Raw genomic sequence first — 19770 nt, 5'->3', positions numbered from 1 at the left:
TGCCACTAGTTGTTGGAAGATAGCACGCTGATCTCATCTTGTCGGCAAACTGTCAGGATCGCCACACAACAGCAACGCATCTCAAGGGTGAAAGGGCTTTCTACTAAGTCGAAGCCTTAAATCCCCTTTTGTTTTCTGAACAAATGATAAAAAATTAAAATTAAAAATGGACAAATGTAGACTTGACATAGTTGACCGCACCTGACTCACTTTTGCCATGAGTGAGGTGCGCACCAAAATCAGACAATCTTCGTCGGGTGCAGTCAGCCACACCCGATTCTCGTTGACTGGCTATGGGTGTGTGTTGGAGCCGCACTTGCGTCCACACGCACAACTGAGTCGTGTTGACTCGGGTGCTGCACTGGAAATGCAATGTCCGTGTGACAGTGGGTACAACCTCGCTTCGGTTGATCCCAACATTACTTCTGACCTCACATTTTAGAAAAAGAAATTATATTTATATTTTTGAAAATTTTTAATTTGACTTATATAAAAATTCTGAAAATTATTATGGGCCTCTATACAAATTACTATTTAGCCTCCTAAAAAATATTACTAGTTTTACGCTTACATATGTGAATTCAGTTATAAGAATAGTCATGTCTAAGATAATGGTTTCATTCATCCGTAAGTCCACAACTGGACATTCATCGTAGGTGAATCCCATTTCAATTCTGAATTCAGTTGCTGATGAGATGGATATAAGTTTTCTTCTGGAATATCCAACCACTTGCATACAGTTTGAATTGGATATCAAATTATATTTTCAAGCTGTTGACATTAACAAATGGTCATTCGCATGGTCGCATAAATTCACCACGAATACATTCCCACAATGTCTTATCCCTACTTGGTCTTGATAACACTCCCAGCACTTGGATATAATTGCCAAGCCCCTTAAAGGAGCATCAAATCTAAAATTAAAATAACTTATTTCCTAAGGGCTGGACCTAGACAGTGAATTGGATAAAAAAGTGAGACTTTCAATATAATTTGGGAAAGTAAGACTTGATTTTCGCTACATATATGTCGAAATACATTGCAAACAAAAAAAGAGAAATTTTCAAGCTATTTTAACAATTAAAACTGATTTTCAAACTCTTCAATTTCTGTACAACCAGTAGAAAATTCATCCTCAATTTTTAGAAGCTTTATACACTAAATCAAACATGCAAAATCAAGTAAACCTATACCCTGTGCCCACACTAAATAAGGGTGGAGAATAACGTGAGTCCAGTGCATCGGCTAATTCGTATGTTTCTGCCAAGAGCAACACCGCACCAGTAATTTCTTCAAAGAAAATGATCTTGTGGCAGAGTAAAAAATCTTGGATGGAGGGGTACTTTTAATGCTTTTGGGGAACCTATATATATATATATATAAACAATCAAATATTCAAAACATTAATGTAAAGCTAAACAAACTTTGTGAGGTTGGTGTGGGCAACTGCCCACACCAGACACCATGTGGCTCTGCAATTCCAGCCAGGCTTTGGTCCAAGATTTTTTGTAGATTAATTATCTTAGCTAGGAATTTACCTTAAACAATAACCATGTCACATGAAAACTGACCCTAGAAACTTTAGGGGTTGTTTGGCAGCAAGGACACTATGTGATTAACCTATGAATCTACACAAATTTTTGAGCAGATTCATGGAACACTAGAACTAATGTTCCATGAATCTGACCCAATATTTGGGGTAAATGCATGAGACACTTACATAGTTTTCTTGCTGCCAAACGACCTGTTAGCGAACACCTATAACATCTCCGTTTCTTTTCCTTTTCTTGTACTACAAATAAAGAATTGTTATCCCTTGATTTGATAAGGCTGTAAGGCCTGCTTTCTGTTGTACCCTAAGGTTCAGCAATACAAGTTTAGGCACCTGTAGTTTGAGGTTTTTCTTGTGGATGTTCTTGGTGAGGATGGTGCCTTAAGCTTGTAATATTGAAGGATCCCTATCCGCTGGTCCAGCTCTGATTTACATCATCACCTTATATTGATTGATTATCATGAGGCGACCATTGAGCCCATTCTTACACCATTCACATGGTCCTTTTTTTATAGTCTCCAGCTTAGCAATAAGCTTGATCATCAGGCATCCACTCAGCATTAGTTCCTTTCAATAATCGCTTAGCAACCGTCAATTTGACACCAAAAGGTGGCTTTCTCCGTAGTGAAGCTATGTTTTCTCCTTGCTTCCAGCACTACAGGGTTATGGTCCGACATAGTCTGTGGCGTGGCCTTTAGAAATAAAATCCATTTCCAATCATTTGCTTAATGAGCAGCCACGAAGCACTTGTCCAGCTTAACTTTCTCTATTCCACTCCTATTGTTGGCCCATCTATGTTTGCACTATAGATCAGAAATTTCAGGCAAATCACTATTAGACACAATTGGAAAATTGGCTGCAAGGCCAAAGCGTTGCCTTCCTGCCCATCTTTTTTAAAGCACACTTGTCTGGCTTGAAGTCTCCCATATAAATGGTTGGGCAGCTCAGCTAGTTGAGATCTATGCTCAACTTGTCAAACAGAAACCATCTATTTTTTAAGTTGGCTCGATGTACGCTCCCACCACACCAAAAATTCTTTCAATTGCACGATCCCTCATACTCATAACAATCCAATATCTCTTACTTCTACAGTCCACAATATCGAACAGGTCTGGGCACCACAAAATGCAGGTCTTTGCCAGTTGCCGACAACATTGATGATGGAAATAGAGTACAATTTCAGGCAGTTTAAAGGTCAGTATGCAGATGCCTTCCTCTTTGAGCTTCGTGTCAATCAAAATACTACTCTCAGACTTAATCTGTATCATCATCTCCAATAGGGCAATTAGAGGCCGCTTCTTGTCGCAGGACATTTCAGATTTTTTTTTTATTCCCATGGCATCTCCCTTTCCATCATAGGCTCCACTGCCATCTCCTCTAACTCCACCGGCTCCTATTGCACACTAAAAAAATGAATTCATCTCCATGTAGATTTTTCCATCGGTCGAATCCTCTTCTTCCTTATCCTGCTGCGTGCTTGGGACTAAATCTGGAACCACGTCCGACGCACTTCTCTTACTCCCCTGCACATCCATCTGAGGATTCTCAGGGCTCAGTTAACTGTCCACCATCTACGACTCCAGAGACTGAATCAATCGTCTTCACCACCTTCCATCACTGTCTTGCCCTGGTTCCTCTATCTCCTTTTGGCCATCTTCATGGTTTGCAATTCTTGGCCACCATGGATCCCTTCCCTTCATTCCTGTTCACCTATTCCTCACATGACTCACAAGCGAACACGTAATGATTTCTGGAATCGCACCATGCATCACCTGATTTTCGTTTCATGGGTTTTCATCTTCGAACGGAAGTTTTACCTCACATACTCGCTTAAACCTAAGCGGAACCTCAATTTGGACCCTAGCGTATCTCATAGGAGCAGACTTCATTAGGTAACCTTCCATGAAAATAGTACTTAGATGATTTCTGGTCTTTCCAGCAGCTACATCTGGGAACCGCACCCCATGCATGTTTTGTTGCTAGCCTCTATAACATGCAAATCGCTGTTTTCCCAGCATGGCTCTGCTAACCAGAAAATTTTCTTTTCTTAACAAAAAGCTCTTGCATGCAGACAGGAAAAAAAGTGCCCCCCCTGCAGACAGGAAAAAGGGTGCCCCACTCCCCTCCCATGGCTCTGAAAATAGAGGCTTCAACTGAAGCCCTAACGAGAAAATTTTCTTTTCTCAACAAAAAGCTCTTGCATACAAAGACATAAAAAAGGATGCCCCCCACCCTCCCCTTCCCAGGCTCTAAAAATAGAGGCTTCAACTGAAGCCCTAACAAGAAAATTTTCTTTTCTTAACAAAAAGCTCTTGCATGCATGCAGACAAAAAAAAGGATGCTCAAAGGATGGACCCCCCCCCCCCCCCCCCCCCCCCTTCCCAGCATGGCTCTGAAATAAAGGCTTCAACTGAAGCCCTAACAAGAAAATTTTCTTTTCTCAACAAAAAGCTCTTGACAAAGAATGTGGCATGATAACTTACATTCACGGTGAACCTTGATGTCCTCTCTCTCTCTCTCTCTTATATATATATGTATATATATATATATATATATAGGTAATTGGTAAATAAAGCATTTTAAAGGTTTTATCGCCCTAAACTTTGACGTACATATGTTGTTGAATTCCATTTAAAAATGTCTGATTTTGTTTTTTGTTAATTTTTTACATACTCTTTGAAGTCTCCCAATGTGATAAATTTGACCAATTTTATAAGAGACCTCTCTCACTCACCGTCTCCTTCTATAACACACACACACACACCTCTCTCCTCAACACCGCTTTAATTTTATTTACCGAGTTTTTTTTTCTCCTCTTTCTCAGCTTTCATTTTTACATCACTTAAATCTTAAAAATGTTCTCGCGTTTGGTCGACTCCAGTAAGACATCAGTAGGCCGAGTTTGGTCTTAACCAACTTAACACATCCTTTTGTTTGGTTGGTGGGGGTCATCAAATTCGCCAATCATGAACCTATTTCTGGAATCTCCCAAATATGCAATGACCATTGACTCAACACAACCAACTCGAAAATAGCAGCCCTTCCAAGATGAGGTCAAGAACTCCATGGTGGTAGCTCGCGTGCAAGTTTTCTGATCCTAGCGACCTCCCCTTTGAAAAACTGTTTCGACAGTCTTCCACATCAATTTCCTGTAACGAAATATCATTTGAATATGAGAGATCCAGGTTAATAGTTAAAAGTCAACTTCAAATGGTCATGTTCAGCATTACTAGTATGATTATAGTCAACTATACGTTCCAGTACATACTGAATACGAACCATAGATATTCTCATGTGAAAAAAGAATTAAGAAAATAAAATGACGTCTCTCAGTTCCTCCTTGAAACAGCAGAAAAGGATTCCATTAACCATGTTGGATGCTAGACACTTTACCTCAAAATTGGGCATGTGTACCACACCGTAGAAAGAGTTCCTGAATGACGATCTTGTGATCATAATTCATCATGGCCTGAAACACTATCAAGAGGAGGCAAGTCGACCTCTATTGCAAAACTTCCTCGTGGAGCAAGCCCTTCACACATATGAGACCGCACAACCTGCAAAAGCAATAATTTATGGCACGACAGACATTATTGCAGAAATAGTTACTGATAAAGAACTAAAACTTTCTGAGTGGGAAAAGACGTATTATCCCTTTCATTAGGACTTCGGGTTTTCTTAGTCACCTAGATGGAAGCAAGCACTCCAACCCCACCAAAGTTTCTTTTGTGCATGAAAAAAATGATGAAAAGAGGGAGACTTCAATATAGCATATTCCAAATCCTAATTATCTCAACCGGAGAAAGAAAGACCAAGCAATGGTTGAGTACATCACCTCCACCCTTTCACATGACGTTCTCGTGGGCATCCCCCGTGACTGCTTGGCTATGGAGCTCAAGAACAAGTTGGTCAAACTTCTTCATAGATATCACACGCCAGGATCATGTATTTCTCATGCGAGTTTCAGTTGTTTCATAAGGACGCTGATTATTCAAGAGTGAAAAAAATGAAGACAATCAGGGATCAGCTTGCTGTTATAGGCTGTCCCATGGGTGACAATAACTTGGTACAAGCAGATTCTCAACAGACTGGAGCTGGTAGACATGATTGTCACTTTTCTCTTATGTCTTTATGGTCCTTCAGCCTATCAAGAGCTGAGGGCCATGCTGCTTCAATATGAGAAGACATTGAAGAGTTCCTCTGAAAATTTTCATTATCAGCCAGATTTGCAGTTGTTATCCTCACTGGTGCATCCTCCACAAGTAGCTAAGCTAGCTTTGGTGTCTGGGAAGGACAAGTGGCCAAGGCAAGGACCAACCGGGATGGCAAGGCATTCTTCCCACCCATAATATCCCTCCAAATTCTCAAAAACAACGAAATCATCCTACTTGTTTCCATGCAACATCGGGACCATATCAAGGCGAATTGTTAGTTTAATCCTCGGAACAAAGGAAAAGCTCCACAAACAAACGCAAACAATGAGAATAATAAGGGGTGAAATCAAGGAACTGCCGCATTTTGCCCTTGCTCAGTTGAACTTGCGACAATATGATCGTGGAAAATGGTTTCTAGAATCTCGTGCACCAGCCCATGTCACAAGCAGGTCAACTCCTTAATCCACTTCCGTAGTCTGGTATGAGTCACATTGTCATTGGTGATGGTATTTATCACCCTGTCCCTCATGTACTCACTTGTGAATATGTTAGAATTAACATGTCTCAAAGTTGTGTGGCTGAATAGTCTTCAAGTAATGCCAAAAAGCACCTAGACAATGTAAATGTGATGTAGGTGACCGGGATTGATCTTTCTTCTCTCAGTTGAAATAGTCAAGGTTTCTAATACATTATTGAAAAAATTCAAGCTATTCAATACTTTAGAGACAAGTTTATTAAAGAAGTTAGAAGACATACTAACGTGAGAAAAAGAGAAGTCCATTTGAACCCGGCTCTTCAAGGAAATCAGAAAATAAGAAGTGGAAATGAGAAAAACACACAAAAGCTTACTATGAAATTTAATAAAAACTAAAAAGAGATCTGAATTTCAGCCAGACACAAACAATAACAAGATATCCCATTGGTCAAGCTATACTCCGGGCAGTCCAAGAATATTCAACAACAATAAAGCAGTGAAGTCAACCCCCTTTTCCTCCTTTTTCTTTCCACCTTTTTCTCTTTTTTTTATTTTTTTTATTTTTTTTGGATGGCTGAACGGCGATCATTTTCTAAAACAAACTGAATAATTGATCAGACACTAATACAGCAAAGGAATGATGCATCCGGTTTTTGAAGAACATAGAAGATGTCTAATTAAAGGACATCTGATTTACAGTTTCATACTTGTGTCTGAATTGATCTAAATTTCATATTTTTTTTCCCTCTTACAGGCTTAAATGAGGCCACATTTGATATTATGTCTTGTACCTGATAAACATCGGATTAGGATATGGATGATGGATGTCGCTGCAGGTAATGAAAGGAAAGAAATAAATGTATATAGAAGATAAATATGCAACCATGTCCAAGGTGAAAAACAGCAGATGTAGATTAGAAGGTTCTGATTTCAGATGGAAAGGAAAGAAGGAAAACATATTTCATATTTCAGATGAAAGGAAATAAAATAGTATCTGTTTTGACACCTGAAAACAGGGTTTTCAGGCCAGACAACTTTTAGGAAGAGATTTTCTGCAATCAGAAAAAAAGACATATTGTACGGAGAAGACATTTAGAGAAATAGGGCAGATTAGGCAAAAAGATAACGAATCAACAGAAAGATGTGGAGAGAAAAATAGATGGAAATTTCTGACTTGTGGCAGACAAAGAGTATCCACCATCACTCATTCGGAGGCAAATTGTTTCAGATCTAACACCACCTGCTCTGATACAAAGTTAGATTTTGACAAATATATCTGTCCAACATGAGAAAGAAGAAACGGCCAGCGAAAGCGGTTTCTCCAGAAGTGTGATTGGCAGCCTCAAAAGCTTCAGGTGTGACCAATCTCATTAAGCACAAACTATAAAGATGCAATCTACAAGGACTTAAGAGTACATAAATAACATACAAATAACAGGTCTGCCCTTATACACACACAAGACCATACAAAAACACTACTTGGACCGGACCCAAATCCAAAACCAATAATATGTCCTACAACTACATTCAGAGAAACATGACGCCTGTTAAGTTTCATGTGACCTAATATTATATATATATATATATATATATATATTCCTTATATTCTTCTTGTTTTTATTTTATCGTAAAATCTGCTGGCCATTGGCTAGTCCCAACAGTCCTATTTTGAGCAGTTGGAGCTAGCCCAACAGCTAGCTCTCCCACTCTCCTGTTCTGTAGATAAGGAGTCAGCCCCCTTACCTTGAAAGCTATATATTCAGTTCGTATCAGTTTATATTTCAGAATGCTGTTTTAAGTTACACTGCAACAGTGATGGAAAACAAGAAAAACAGACTGAACTACAGAAGGAATTGTAGGGAATTTGCAGAAACAGGTTTACACACAAAAGCAACATCTAAACAAGCACTTTTGAATGCATCTACATTCTACAAGTAGTGCTTTTACAAGAAGGAATGCACAAGAGAGATATATGTGCTGCATCTGCAACATACACACACTCACGCACATGTTCTGTTGTCCATCACCCATAGAGATAGAGGCATATACCTCAAACATGTTTTAGATGATGACTAGTTCACTATTTGTTTTTTTTTACTGTAACAAGTGTCTACACTAGGTAGTAGTATGATGGGCTTACTATGTTACTCGTATGCTTATTTATGGGCAAATGTGCATGAGAGGTAGTGTCTATTAGATGTGAACTTAAGTTGAAAATACCAATGCCCTGTACCAGTTCTCGCTATCAAGAGTGTTTTGTTAACAATGTGGATATACTTGGTAGTGTGCTTTCAACTAGATATGAAGTACCATAAAATGTTTTGAATTAGTTTACCCGCAGAAATGTTTCAATAACAATGTAATGTGTTACTGTTTTTTATAGCCAGCATCTATTACTTATTAGTATGTCAAAAATTGCTCCCAGTAGTTCTCCATGCATTACCAATAAGCAAGATTAAGCAGATCTACTGAAAATTTTGAGAAATTTCAAAGCATAAATCTGCACCATTTCTATCTCATTGCCAAGATGAGGATTTCCCCGTAAATACTGCAGAGCTTTATCCCTTCCCTGCCCCAACCTGCTTTTGAAAAAGGCAAATGAAGCAAAATGAAGATGTTGACACAAAGATCTACAACAGAAACGTGCACACACAAACATGCAAACACATACATATACACTACATTTTCATAATTGAAAGTTGGGTGCAAGTCGATCAAGACCATAAACATAAATGACGTAGCTAATATGACTTGGTCTCAGTAATTGACTGAAATAGAATCAGTAGAACATGACAAGCACAACATTTATCGTATGATTATGCGTCATATAATTCACATAGTTCAAAAAACACACACACAAACAGAAACAAAGGAGGTAAAACATATTTATCAATAGATATACAAAAAAAATAGTAATATTATGTATACATCTTAATGTGTTAAGTACGCAGATATATATATTGTTACAGTCTAGGGTTTGGATCAGGAATCCGGTCTGTATCGGGTCTACTGAACTGATCCCAAAAGATTACTATAAATAAGAGACTTGTGGGGGTCATTAGGGTTATCGATAAAAAGAGATCTTCTTCTCTGGTAAGGGGGTTGCTCTAACAGGGTTAGGGCAGTGTGTGTGAGTGGGTTTGTGGGGGTTTACCTTGTAAGGGTTGGTAGTTAGCAGGTGGCCGCTAACAATGGTAGCAAGTGGCCGCTAACAATGGTAGCAAGTGGCTGCTAATATATATATATATATATATATATATATATATATATATAAGTTCATCAAGTATGTCAACTACATGAATAATAAAGACTGTCTGTTGCGCCAACATAAGGAATACAAAATGTTGAAACCGTGCAATCACACAAGGTGCCACATGTAAAATTACTTCTTCGAAAACAAAACTACCAACAATCTTCATGTTTTTTGAAAAAATAACCTTAGACATGACATCTTATGAACCATCAACCAACAGTGTACATAGTCCATACACTTGGCCCACAATGTATCCATAGGTTACAAGCAGTCCAATCAACATATTTGACAATACGGTCACACAAAGTTACATTTTCAAAACCAAAATGCAATGTCATTGACCTCCTTGCAAACATAACGTTAAATGCCACACCTTCAATACCACAAGTAAAGTCCAACAAACAGCTAATAACCATCATATGTATATCAATTCCATAAATATCATTCTTAAGTTTTTGATCAGGTGAGGTTTTCCTTAGGTATTAGTACAAAGTTTATTTCTCCAGAACATTAAAAAACATGATATTTTTAAAAAAGTTGTAATGTTGAGTTTTGGAAATAACGATTTATTGTCAAAATAAATCAAAATAAAATATTAAAGAACTTGAAAAAAAATGAGAAATCATCGGGATAAAAACATGATATTTTCACTAAACTTTTGTTTTGGTAATATTTTCTAAAGAACGATTGTTTCACTTTTTTATCATTTTCTCTCATGTTTTCAGTTTTTATCTCAGAATTGTGAAAAAAAGACAATATTTGTGATAATGATATTACACATGAATGCAAGATTTACAAATCAATCTGTCTGGCCTGGCTAAGCAAAGCATATAGTGTGGTCTGAGACATTTACACAGCCAGATTTGTGCAACTTGGCACTGCTTGGAAATCATATGGAAAAAATGAAGCTAACATAGTCTATGAAAGGGATATTTGAAGGAATGATGAACACTAACATAGTTTCCTCCGAATCATATGGTTAAGACAGGGATATCTGAAGAATGATGAACACTAACATAGTCTCGCCACCATTGCTCAGTGATGACCAGTTTAGCAAAAGTCTGGATGATGGTTTGACAATACTCCTTCCCTAGTCTATGAAAGATAAGTTTTTGCCATGTTCAGTAGAATATAGGTCAGCCAAGTACTTGTGCAGACTCTTGCCAACGCATGGGCCATAAATGTCATCCTATGACAAGAGATATTTGAGACAAGATTTGTTAGCCATCAGGTCTTAGCCTCTTAGGTGTCAGGTCAGGTCCATGGAACTGATTCGATAAGAACTATAAAAGAGGGTCAATCGGTGTGTTTAGGGATTAGCACGACAATAGGAAGATAGTTCCTCTGGGAGGACGAGACCTTAGTCAGAGATTAGGGTCTGAGTGGGTGCGTTTTGGGGCTTATTGGTGTGCTGTCTCTCTTGTACCCAACCTTGTTATCTGGACACTAACAACTGGTATCAAAGCGAGCAGTCACCGGCTCCAGCCATAAATCAGCAGGATGACACAGTTGAAAATCATCTACGAATCACTTGAGCCATCAGATGAAATTCTTAAGAGCTATCTGCTACTACAACTAGGGACAAGGGTCTATGACGTGCCTAGTCCTGAATCCTGGAGCCCTCATTAGCCTATGGACTATGATGACTACATCGGCAACCTCGCCAGTTTTGGGCTATGGCTCCAGTGGTAGTTCTTCCTCTTCTTGGGCAAAGAACATTATCAGAAAGTGTGCTGCCCAGAGGGAGTTACTATATGGCAGCATGGCCCAGAGAGCAAACCTTACCATTAGAGTTGGTTGAAGAGTTCTGCAGGTTGGACCATGGCCATTGGTGGTTCGGTGTAGTGCCAGGGAGCGTCGGAAGCCGACTGCAATTCCCTGGACCTTGCTGGGCCCAAGCAAACCTGCTACCACCGCTTGAGAGTGGTAAGGTAGATCAGTGCAACAGCAACCAGATGTCTGAAGTTAGAGAGACCTTAACGCCTATTCGATGGAGGGAAATATGAGTGTATTAAGAATCAAAAGCGAGAGTGATACCCAAGAGAAGTAGATGCCGATGGGAAGGAAAACTCATATGCCATCGACAAGGAGCACAACAGCTTCTCCCCTGCTGCCAAACCGTACCATGTGGGGACCCAGGTTGGGAAGGAACTCACCAATGAAGAGGCGATGATTGCAGAATACTGGTTGATAAGAATGATGCTAGAGGAGTTCCTCGGCAGAACTGGCAATTGCTTTCCAAACTAGAGGAGGTTAAAGAACATGAGATTGAAATGGCAGCAGCTCATATTGCATAACACATTCTTGATTTTGTGGAGGTGCGAAACTACATCAAGACCGAGGCCTGAATTTTACTACGCATGATAATAAGAACAGGCCATGTCAAGAAACTAAGAAGGGGACGGTGGAGGGTGAGACTGAGAGTTGCAAGGGTTGAGTTGGACTCGCCACACCAGATCAAGCAATCAGAACATATACAGTGGGAGAAACTACTTCACTGATGGTTCCTTCCCAGACTCTCACACCTTGAGGACAAGGTGTTTTTCAAGGGGGGAGTATTGTTAGCTACTGAGTCTTAGCCTCTTAGGTGTTGAGTCAGGTCCATGAGATACAAGATTACTCTTGAAAATTAAGTTGACTGTACCATACAGCTTCTTGGCATCAGAAACAGTTTATGAATTACAATTTTAGCCCTAGAAGTTCTTGAACACTACTATGTTTCTGGGTGAATATTGCCAAGACATTACATCAGAATTTGAAACTAATAATAATAAAAAGTATACAACCTAGTCTTGCTCATGTTCTGAACTAGACAGAAAATGGATGTCCAATGATTACCCCAAACTATGCCAATATTCCCAGTGAGTTAGTGTTTGGAATTGTAAGTTGTGCAATGATCCGCCCTAAATACACCGACGAGATGGGTGGCATCATGTGATCTTATTTAGGCGGTGCGTGCACATGCATCATAAAAATTCATGAGATTTTGAATTGTCTGTTTATTTGTTTATTTACTTATTTATTCATTCATTCATTTATCTGCTTTCTCTATTGTCACCGATGTGACTGGTTTTTGTGTAACTAAAATTAAATCTGATTCGTTGGGATGCCGATTAGCTAAACTTAGTGAACTAGTGAATTACAATTTGAATACTATCACCAGTACTGGAGTGATCTTGCCTCTAGTAATGATACTCATTATTATTAACAATCAATACAATACATAAACTCTACACTCAAATGATATATCGGAGATCTTGTTATGATTTTCATTGTACTCAGTGGTTGTGCTGATACTATGACTATCTGCCTTCATTAGGTTCTCACTATATAACAGATGATGCTCGTTGATTGGGCGGCTGAAAGGATGGGGTATTGCGGAGAAGTAATGCGACAATGTCACATACATTTCCCCTATGCACTTTTGTTTGTACATAATTGTACAGCTTTATGGTGTTTGAGACTAAGACTTGAGAGTCATAGCTCTCCAACATATGTACAAAGTAATGTTTTCATTAATAGGTGTTTTTCATTAGCAACATTAACTGTTAGGATAGATCGTGTCGTGCGCTAATTATGCAGGCAAGTTATCTGTGCGCAATAGAGAGATCGGGCCTATGCCAACTACATAGGTGTATATTTGTTCTGCTTCCGCTACACACAAAACAAATATATATATATATATATATATATATATATATATATATATATATATATATATAGAAACACGCAGCGAAAGAAGAGAAAGAAAAGCCACACATTTACGTGAAAAACCTCAGAAAGAGGTGAAAAACCACGGGGAAGCTCTAACCTAGGGGCAAAACCGCAACCCTAGGAGAGAGAAATTTCATTCACTTAATCAACAATTACAATAAGTGATTAGAATTAAAAGAGGGAGGAAGAGAGGCCCGCCTAGGGAACCAAGCCCATCCTCAGTTCCCGCGCCCATGGGTACCGGGTCCATATCCGGACCCGGTTCCCTATAACACTGTATTCTAACACTCCCCCTCAAGCTTGGCATACATGTCAAACATGCCAAGCTTGCTAACATTCTTTTCAAATTGAGATGTACATAAGGCCTTAGTTAGAACATCTGCAATTTGATCTTCAGACTTCATATAAGGAAGAATCAACTCCTTTGAATCTATGCGCTCCCGTATGAAGTGGCGATCTATCTCCACATGTTTGGTTTTGTCATGCAGGACGGGATTATTTGCCAGGTAAATAGCAGACTTATTGTCACAATACATTTTCATCTTCTCTTCAATTTCAATTCCAATATCTGCTAGAAGAATCTTTAGCCATAACATCTCTGTAACCCCCATAGCAACAGCCCTGTATTCAGCCTCAGCACTGGATCTAGAACAGACCTCCTGCTTTTTACTCCTCCATACCACCAGGTTTCCCCCTAGAAAGATGCAGTACCCTGTGGTAGACCTTCTGGTATCCGTGCAACCAGCCCAATCGGCATCAGAGTATCCTTCAATATCAAGTTTGTCCTGCCGAGTATACAGTAACCCTTTACCTGGGTTATTCTTCAGGTACCCCAACACTCTTTCTGCACTCTTCCAGTGGCAATCAGTAGGAGCATGCATAAACTGACTCAACACATTTACAGCATAAGTAATATCAGGGCAAGTAAAAGTCAGATAAATAAGCTTACCAACAAGCCTCTGATACCGTCCTTTTCCTTCCTCATCCAGGATGTTACCAGTTTTGATACTTATCTTTGTACCTGACTTCATTGGAGATAGAAATGGCCTGCATCCCAGTTTACCTGTCTCTTTCAGGAGGTCCAGAGTGTACTTCCTTTGGCTCATAACAAGCCTTGTCTCTGATCGTGCAATTTCTATTCCCAGAAAGTACCTTACACACACCTGGGAATCACAGACATAGACAGAGTGGTAATAAAGCATTTGTATTCTTTACTGAGTTTTGAATATGAGACAAATCTCTGAATAGGGTGAGAAGTACATGACCTGGTCCCCTTGCGCAGGGCTATGGGAAGCTCTTCATTCATTGGACTTCGTTCATTCGGGGAACTCACAGGATTGGGATTGGTTACATCAATAGTCTCAACCACATCTTTCTCCTTTCTAGTGTAAACCTGCCCAAACAAATGATCACGGGATGTGGGCTGATCAACCATAGGGCCCCCTTCCACATGACTGTCTTTATCATCTCTGACTGTATCTTCCACACTGTGACTGAGGTTGTAGTCCAAGAAGTCCGTAAACTGAATAAGTTGATTTGGAGAATACTCTTCCACACTGTCCCCTATACACTCCCCCTGAAGAGGATTCACAGGAAAATACGCCTCATGTTCATGAAAGGTAACATCCCGAGAGACATAGATTTTGGAGGTAGTAGGGTCAATACATTTATATCCCTTCTGAGTGGAGGAATACCCCAAGAAGACAGCTTTGACAGACCGAGGGTCAAGTTTCTTGATGGTGGGACTATGGTTATGAACAAAGCAAACACACCCGAACACGCGAGGAGTAAGAGGCCAGGGGTTATGAGTGGAACTGAGCACAGAGTAAGGAGTACGGCCATTCAACACACGAGTGGGCATACGGTTGATGAGGTGGGCACTAGTGAGGAGAGCATCGCCCCAGTAGCGCTTAGGAACGTGCCTGTGGAACATAATAACTCGGGTGACATCTAATAAATGGCGATTTTTACGTTCGGCCACGCCATTTTGTGGAGGAGTGAGTATAACTACAGGACGTCCCATGAACAATACCCTTACCTCGCAGGAAGTCATCCAGGGATTGGGAGACATACTCCCTGGCATTATTAGTACGGAAAGTCTGAACAGAGGTCTGAAATTGATTCTCGACAAAGGCAACAAAATTTTTGACAACGACAGGAACCTCACTGCGTTCTTTCAACAAATACACGAACGTACAACGGGAGTAGTCATCAATCAGAGTCATAAAGTAATGGAAACCACGACAAGTGGGTACTCCCGAAGGACCCCAAACATCAGAGTGAATCAAGGCAAAAGGACGAGTGGTTTTATTGATAGAAATAGGGTACGAAGCCCTAACATGCTTAGCAAGCTGACACACTTCACATGTGAAGGAGTCCATGGAAACAGAAGTAAACAACCTAGGAAACAACTTCTTAATCAACTGGAATGGAAGATGTCCAAGGCGCTCGTGCCATCTCATAATGCTAGACCTGTCCTCCACGCTCGTCAACTGTCTGTAGTGGCTGAAATGAGAGCAGAAGCAACCTGAACAGGCAGTCTGTAGAGGCCATCAATAACCGAACCAATCCCAATCTTCTTCCCCGTAACCAAGTCCCACAGGGTACAATGATCAGCACAGAAAATTAGATTACAATTGAGCTCTTTGGTGATACTACTGACAGATAACAAATTCACAGGAATATTGGGAACATGAAGAGCATTATGCAGAAGATATTTATTTAATAAGGACAAACTCCCTTTTCCAGCCACAGAGATCGATGACCCATCAGCCATAGATATTCGTTGCTGCCCTGAAGACAATTTGTACTCTTGAAACATCTTAGGGTTCCCTATCATATGATGAGTAGCTCCACTGTCCACTACCCAATCACCAAGTAAGGAATTACCTTGATCACTTGTGGCAACAAGAGTTTGGGCTAACTGAGCTCCCTCAGACGTAGAGGCTTCCTCCTTAGTAGTAGATAATCGGTTGATGTAAGCTTGTAATTCCTTGATTTGGTCAAAGGAAAGCTTCGGTTTTTCAACACTGGGAGAGCTAGTATCAGGCACAGGAGGACCATGCCTACCAGAGGGAGGACGACCACGGGTGAGCCTCTTCTCAGGATGAAGATCTCAACAAAAATCAACAGAGTGTCCCAACTTGTTACAACAATGACTGCATCGCCGAATAGTACGCTGCCCAGTCCCTGGAGCACGGCTAACAAAAGCAGAGGGTGAACTACCATGATTAGAGTCTGTTGCGTGATGAAGAAGGGGAGAACGAGAGAGGGAGAGAGAGAGACGAAAAAGATATATTGATCTCGTGCTCTAATCTCAACTTAAAGGGAGATTACGGCACGGCTGAGGCAGTTACAAGAGAAGGACAAATAAAATATTAAAAGGACAGAAAGGAACCCTAACTCTTAAACAGTCAAATAACTACTACATTTAAAAACAAACTTTCTAATTTCAACACTCCCCCTCAAGCTGGAGCATAGATATCAACCATGCTCAGCTTGTTACAACATCTAGAGAAATCACCAATTGGAAGAGCTTTAGTAAACATATCTGCTTCTTGGTCTTCAGAAGCAACATGAACAGTGGACACCACACCTTCTTTTATAAGATCACGAATATAATGACAATCCACCTCAATGTGCTTTGTTCTTTCACGAAATACTGGATTGTTTGCAATGTAAGTGGCCGCCTTGTTATCACAGTAGATTTTCATAGGAAGAGGAACATGAATACTCATATTCGTTAGCATAGATTTAACCCACGTAATTTCAGTTGCCGTTTGAGCCATTGCTCTATATTCAGATTCTGCACTTGATCTAGAGACTACATTTTGTTTCTTGCTTCTCCATGATATGAGATTACCCCCAACAAAGACACAGAAGCCAGTTGTAGACCTTCTATCATCAACAGACCCTGCATAGTCAGCATCACTATAAGCAACAACATCAAGAGATTCACCCTTCTTAAAGAAGAGGCCTCTGCCTGGGGATGATTTTAGGTATTTCAATACCATCATCGCTGCATCCCAGTGGACTTTTCTAGGCTTTTCCATAAACTGGCTTAATTTTCCAACAGCAAAGCTTATGTCTGGCCTTGTTACAGTAACATAAAGTAGTTTTCCAATGAGAGACCTGTAAGATCGAGAATCTACAAGTTCTGATTGATCATCATGAAGGTGAATACGTGGGTTCATAGGGAGATTAGCCGGCTTGGTCCCTAGCATTCCTATGTCCTGCAGTAAATCAAGGACATACTTCCTTTGAGACAATGCTACACCTTCTTTGTTTTCCACAACTTCAATCCCAAGAAAATATCTCAAGTGACCAAGATCCTTCGTGACAAAATGTTTTTGAAGAAAGACCTTTGTAGCAGATATTTCTCGACCACAATCACCTGTCAAGATAATGTCATCAACATAAACTATCATGACAACTATACCTGTGGAGGTCTTCTTGATGAATAGGGAATGATCCAACGGAGATCGTTCAAATCCACATTGTGAAACCACCTCTGATAATTTGTGGAACCATGCCCTAGGACTTTGTTTGAGTCCATAGATAGCCTTCTTCAACCGACACACTTTACTACACTCCCCCTGTCTTTCGAACCCTGGTGCTTGCTGCATATATACAGTCTCCTCAAGATCACCATACAAAAAAGCATTCTTCACATCAAGCTGATACATAGGCCAATCAGAGTGTACTGCAACAGAAATAATAAGTCGAATAGTGCCCAATCGTGCCACTGGAGAGAACGTCTCAAAGAAGTCAACCCCGTATGTCTGAGTGTAACCTTTAGCTACTAATCGAGCCTTGCATCGCTCTAACGACCCATCTGAATTATATTTGACTGTAAATACCCATTTGGAACCAACGATGTCACAATCTTTAGGTGGATCAACCAACTCCCAGGTACCACGCTGTACGAGAGCATCCATCTCATCTTGCATAGTTGTTCGCCATTTACAATCTAGTAAGGCCTGTTGATGACAAGTTGGGACAGTATGAACTGTCATAGCCTTCAGAAACTGTTGTAAGTTATCATCAAGATGGGCAGTGGAAACAAAGTGAGAGATAGGATGCATGGTACACTGTCTCTTGCCTTTGCGCAGGGCTATAGGCAAGTCATCTAAAGGAACAACATCAGGTATACTTACTTCAGTGGGGCTTACATCTTGAGAAGAGTCTGATGGTCGACCATGAGAGGAGTCCTATCGCCGAGTGTAGACCAATGAGGGATCCTGAAACCTATTCATAGTGAGAGTAGGAGATGGAAAGGATTGCAACGGGATAGGAGGAATAGGTAAAGGGATAGGACATGGTACTTCAGTTGAGGCAGAAGTATGACTGAAGTAAGACTGAGACTCAAAAAAAGTGACATCCGCACTGATATACTCTTTGTGAGTTGCCGGCTCAAAACACTTGTACCCTTTTTGGTTTCGAGGATAGCCAATGAACACACACTTAATGGCTTGAGCAGCAAGTTTATCACGTTTAGGCCCAAGAATGTGTACAAAACAGGTACAACCAAAAACTTTTGGTGCAACGAAAAACAAGCTTCGATTGGGATAAACAAGTTTGATAGGTACTTTGTGGTCAATGGAGGATGACGGCAAACGATTGGTCAGGTGACAAGCCATGAGTATGGCATCACCCCATAAGTATGCAGGAACATGATTATGAAGCATGAGGGTACGAGCAACAGTTAGAAGTTGCCGATGCTTTCGTTCAGCAACTCCATTCTGTTGTGAGGTATGAGGACAAGTGAATTGGGGAGAGATACCATTTTCAGCATAAAAGGTCATTAAGATAGATGATTTGAACTCAAGAGCATTATCAGTGCGGATACACTTAACCACAGAACCAAATTGAGTCTTTATTTCAATAATCAAGTTTTTGAGAATACAAATAACTTCAGACCTTTCCTTCAATAGGAATACCCAACTGACTCGAGAATAATCATCAACAACGACAAGAAAGTACCTAAACTTATTTCGGCTAGCAACCCTGCTAGGCCCCCACACATCAACATGAAGAAGATCAAATGACCCTTGACTGGAAGGACTAAGACTCGAAGGAAAACTACTACGTGTGTGCTTGCCCAGTTGACAAGCCTCACATTGAAAAGACTCTGGAACAGAGAGATTAGGAAGGAGAGAACGGAGCTTGGGTGCTGAAGGGTGACCAAGCCGGAGATGCCACTGGAAGACTATAGACTCTGATGTAGAAGAGGTAGCAGCAAGGCCCATAGGAGTCGACAGGATGTAGACGCCCCCTTTCTCATAGCCGCCACCAATCGTCTTCCCAGTTTGCAAGTCCTGAAATGAGCATGAACCAGGGTCAAAAATAATACGACAGTGTAAATCAGTAGTCAACTTTTTAACCGAGAGTAAATGAGATGGAAATTTAGGAGCATATAAAACATGTGGAATAGTCATAGACTTAGAGAGTTTCACATCTCCAGAACCCAATATGGGTGACAGTCTACCATCTGCAATTTTTACACGACGTGGCTGGGGAAATTTATGCAGAGTAGTAAAAGACTCGGGTCTGCTGCAGAAATGTCTTGATGCTCCTGAATCAATAATCCACAAAGTACCTGAGTCAGACGTGGAAGGACCCA

The 19770-nt window shown here is 40.3% G+C and overlaps 1 protein-coding gene across 18 annotated transcripts in view; it reads right to left on the bottom strand.

Moving 5' to 3' along the window:
• Positions 1 to 4182: 4182 nt before the first annotated feature.
• LOC116264095 (DNA repair protein recA homolog 1, chloroplastic) overlaps positions 4183 to 19770 on the bottom strand; it is a 40282-nt gene continuing 24694 nt past the window's right edge. For 3 of the 18 annotated variants that reach the window (XM_031644066.2, XM_031644063.2, XM_031644061.2), the window contains 2 exons: positions 8688 to 8763; positions 5800 to 6499 (listed from right to left, as the gene is read on the bottom strand). In XM_031644066.2, the coding sequence (XP_031499926.1) occupies positions 6317 to 6499; positions 8688 to 8763 (259 nt within the window). In that variant the 3' untranslated portion in view covers positions 5800 to 6316. Of the gene's footprint in view, positions 4702 to 4945; positions 5110 to 5387; positions 6500 to 8685; positions 8764 to 19192; positions 19466 to 19770 lie in introns of those variants that run through there. The other 15 variants (XM_031644062.2, XM_031644067.2, XM_031644068.2 and 12 more) reach the window with 14 other exon arrangements.

The sequence above is a fragment of the Nymphaea colorata genome, chromosome 11, assembly GCF_008831285.2.
Source record: "Nymphaea colorata isolate Beijing-Zhang1983 chromosome 11, ASM883128v2, whole genome shotgun sequence".
Classification (NCBI taxonomy): Eukaryota; Viridiplantae; Streptophyta; class Magnoliopsida; order Nymphaeales; family Nymphaeaceae; genus Nymphaea; species Nymphaea colorata.
The sequence above is the reverse complement of the archived record's forward strand: the minus strand, read 5'-3'. Positions and strand labels throughout refer to the sequence as shown.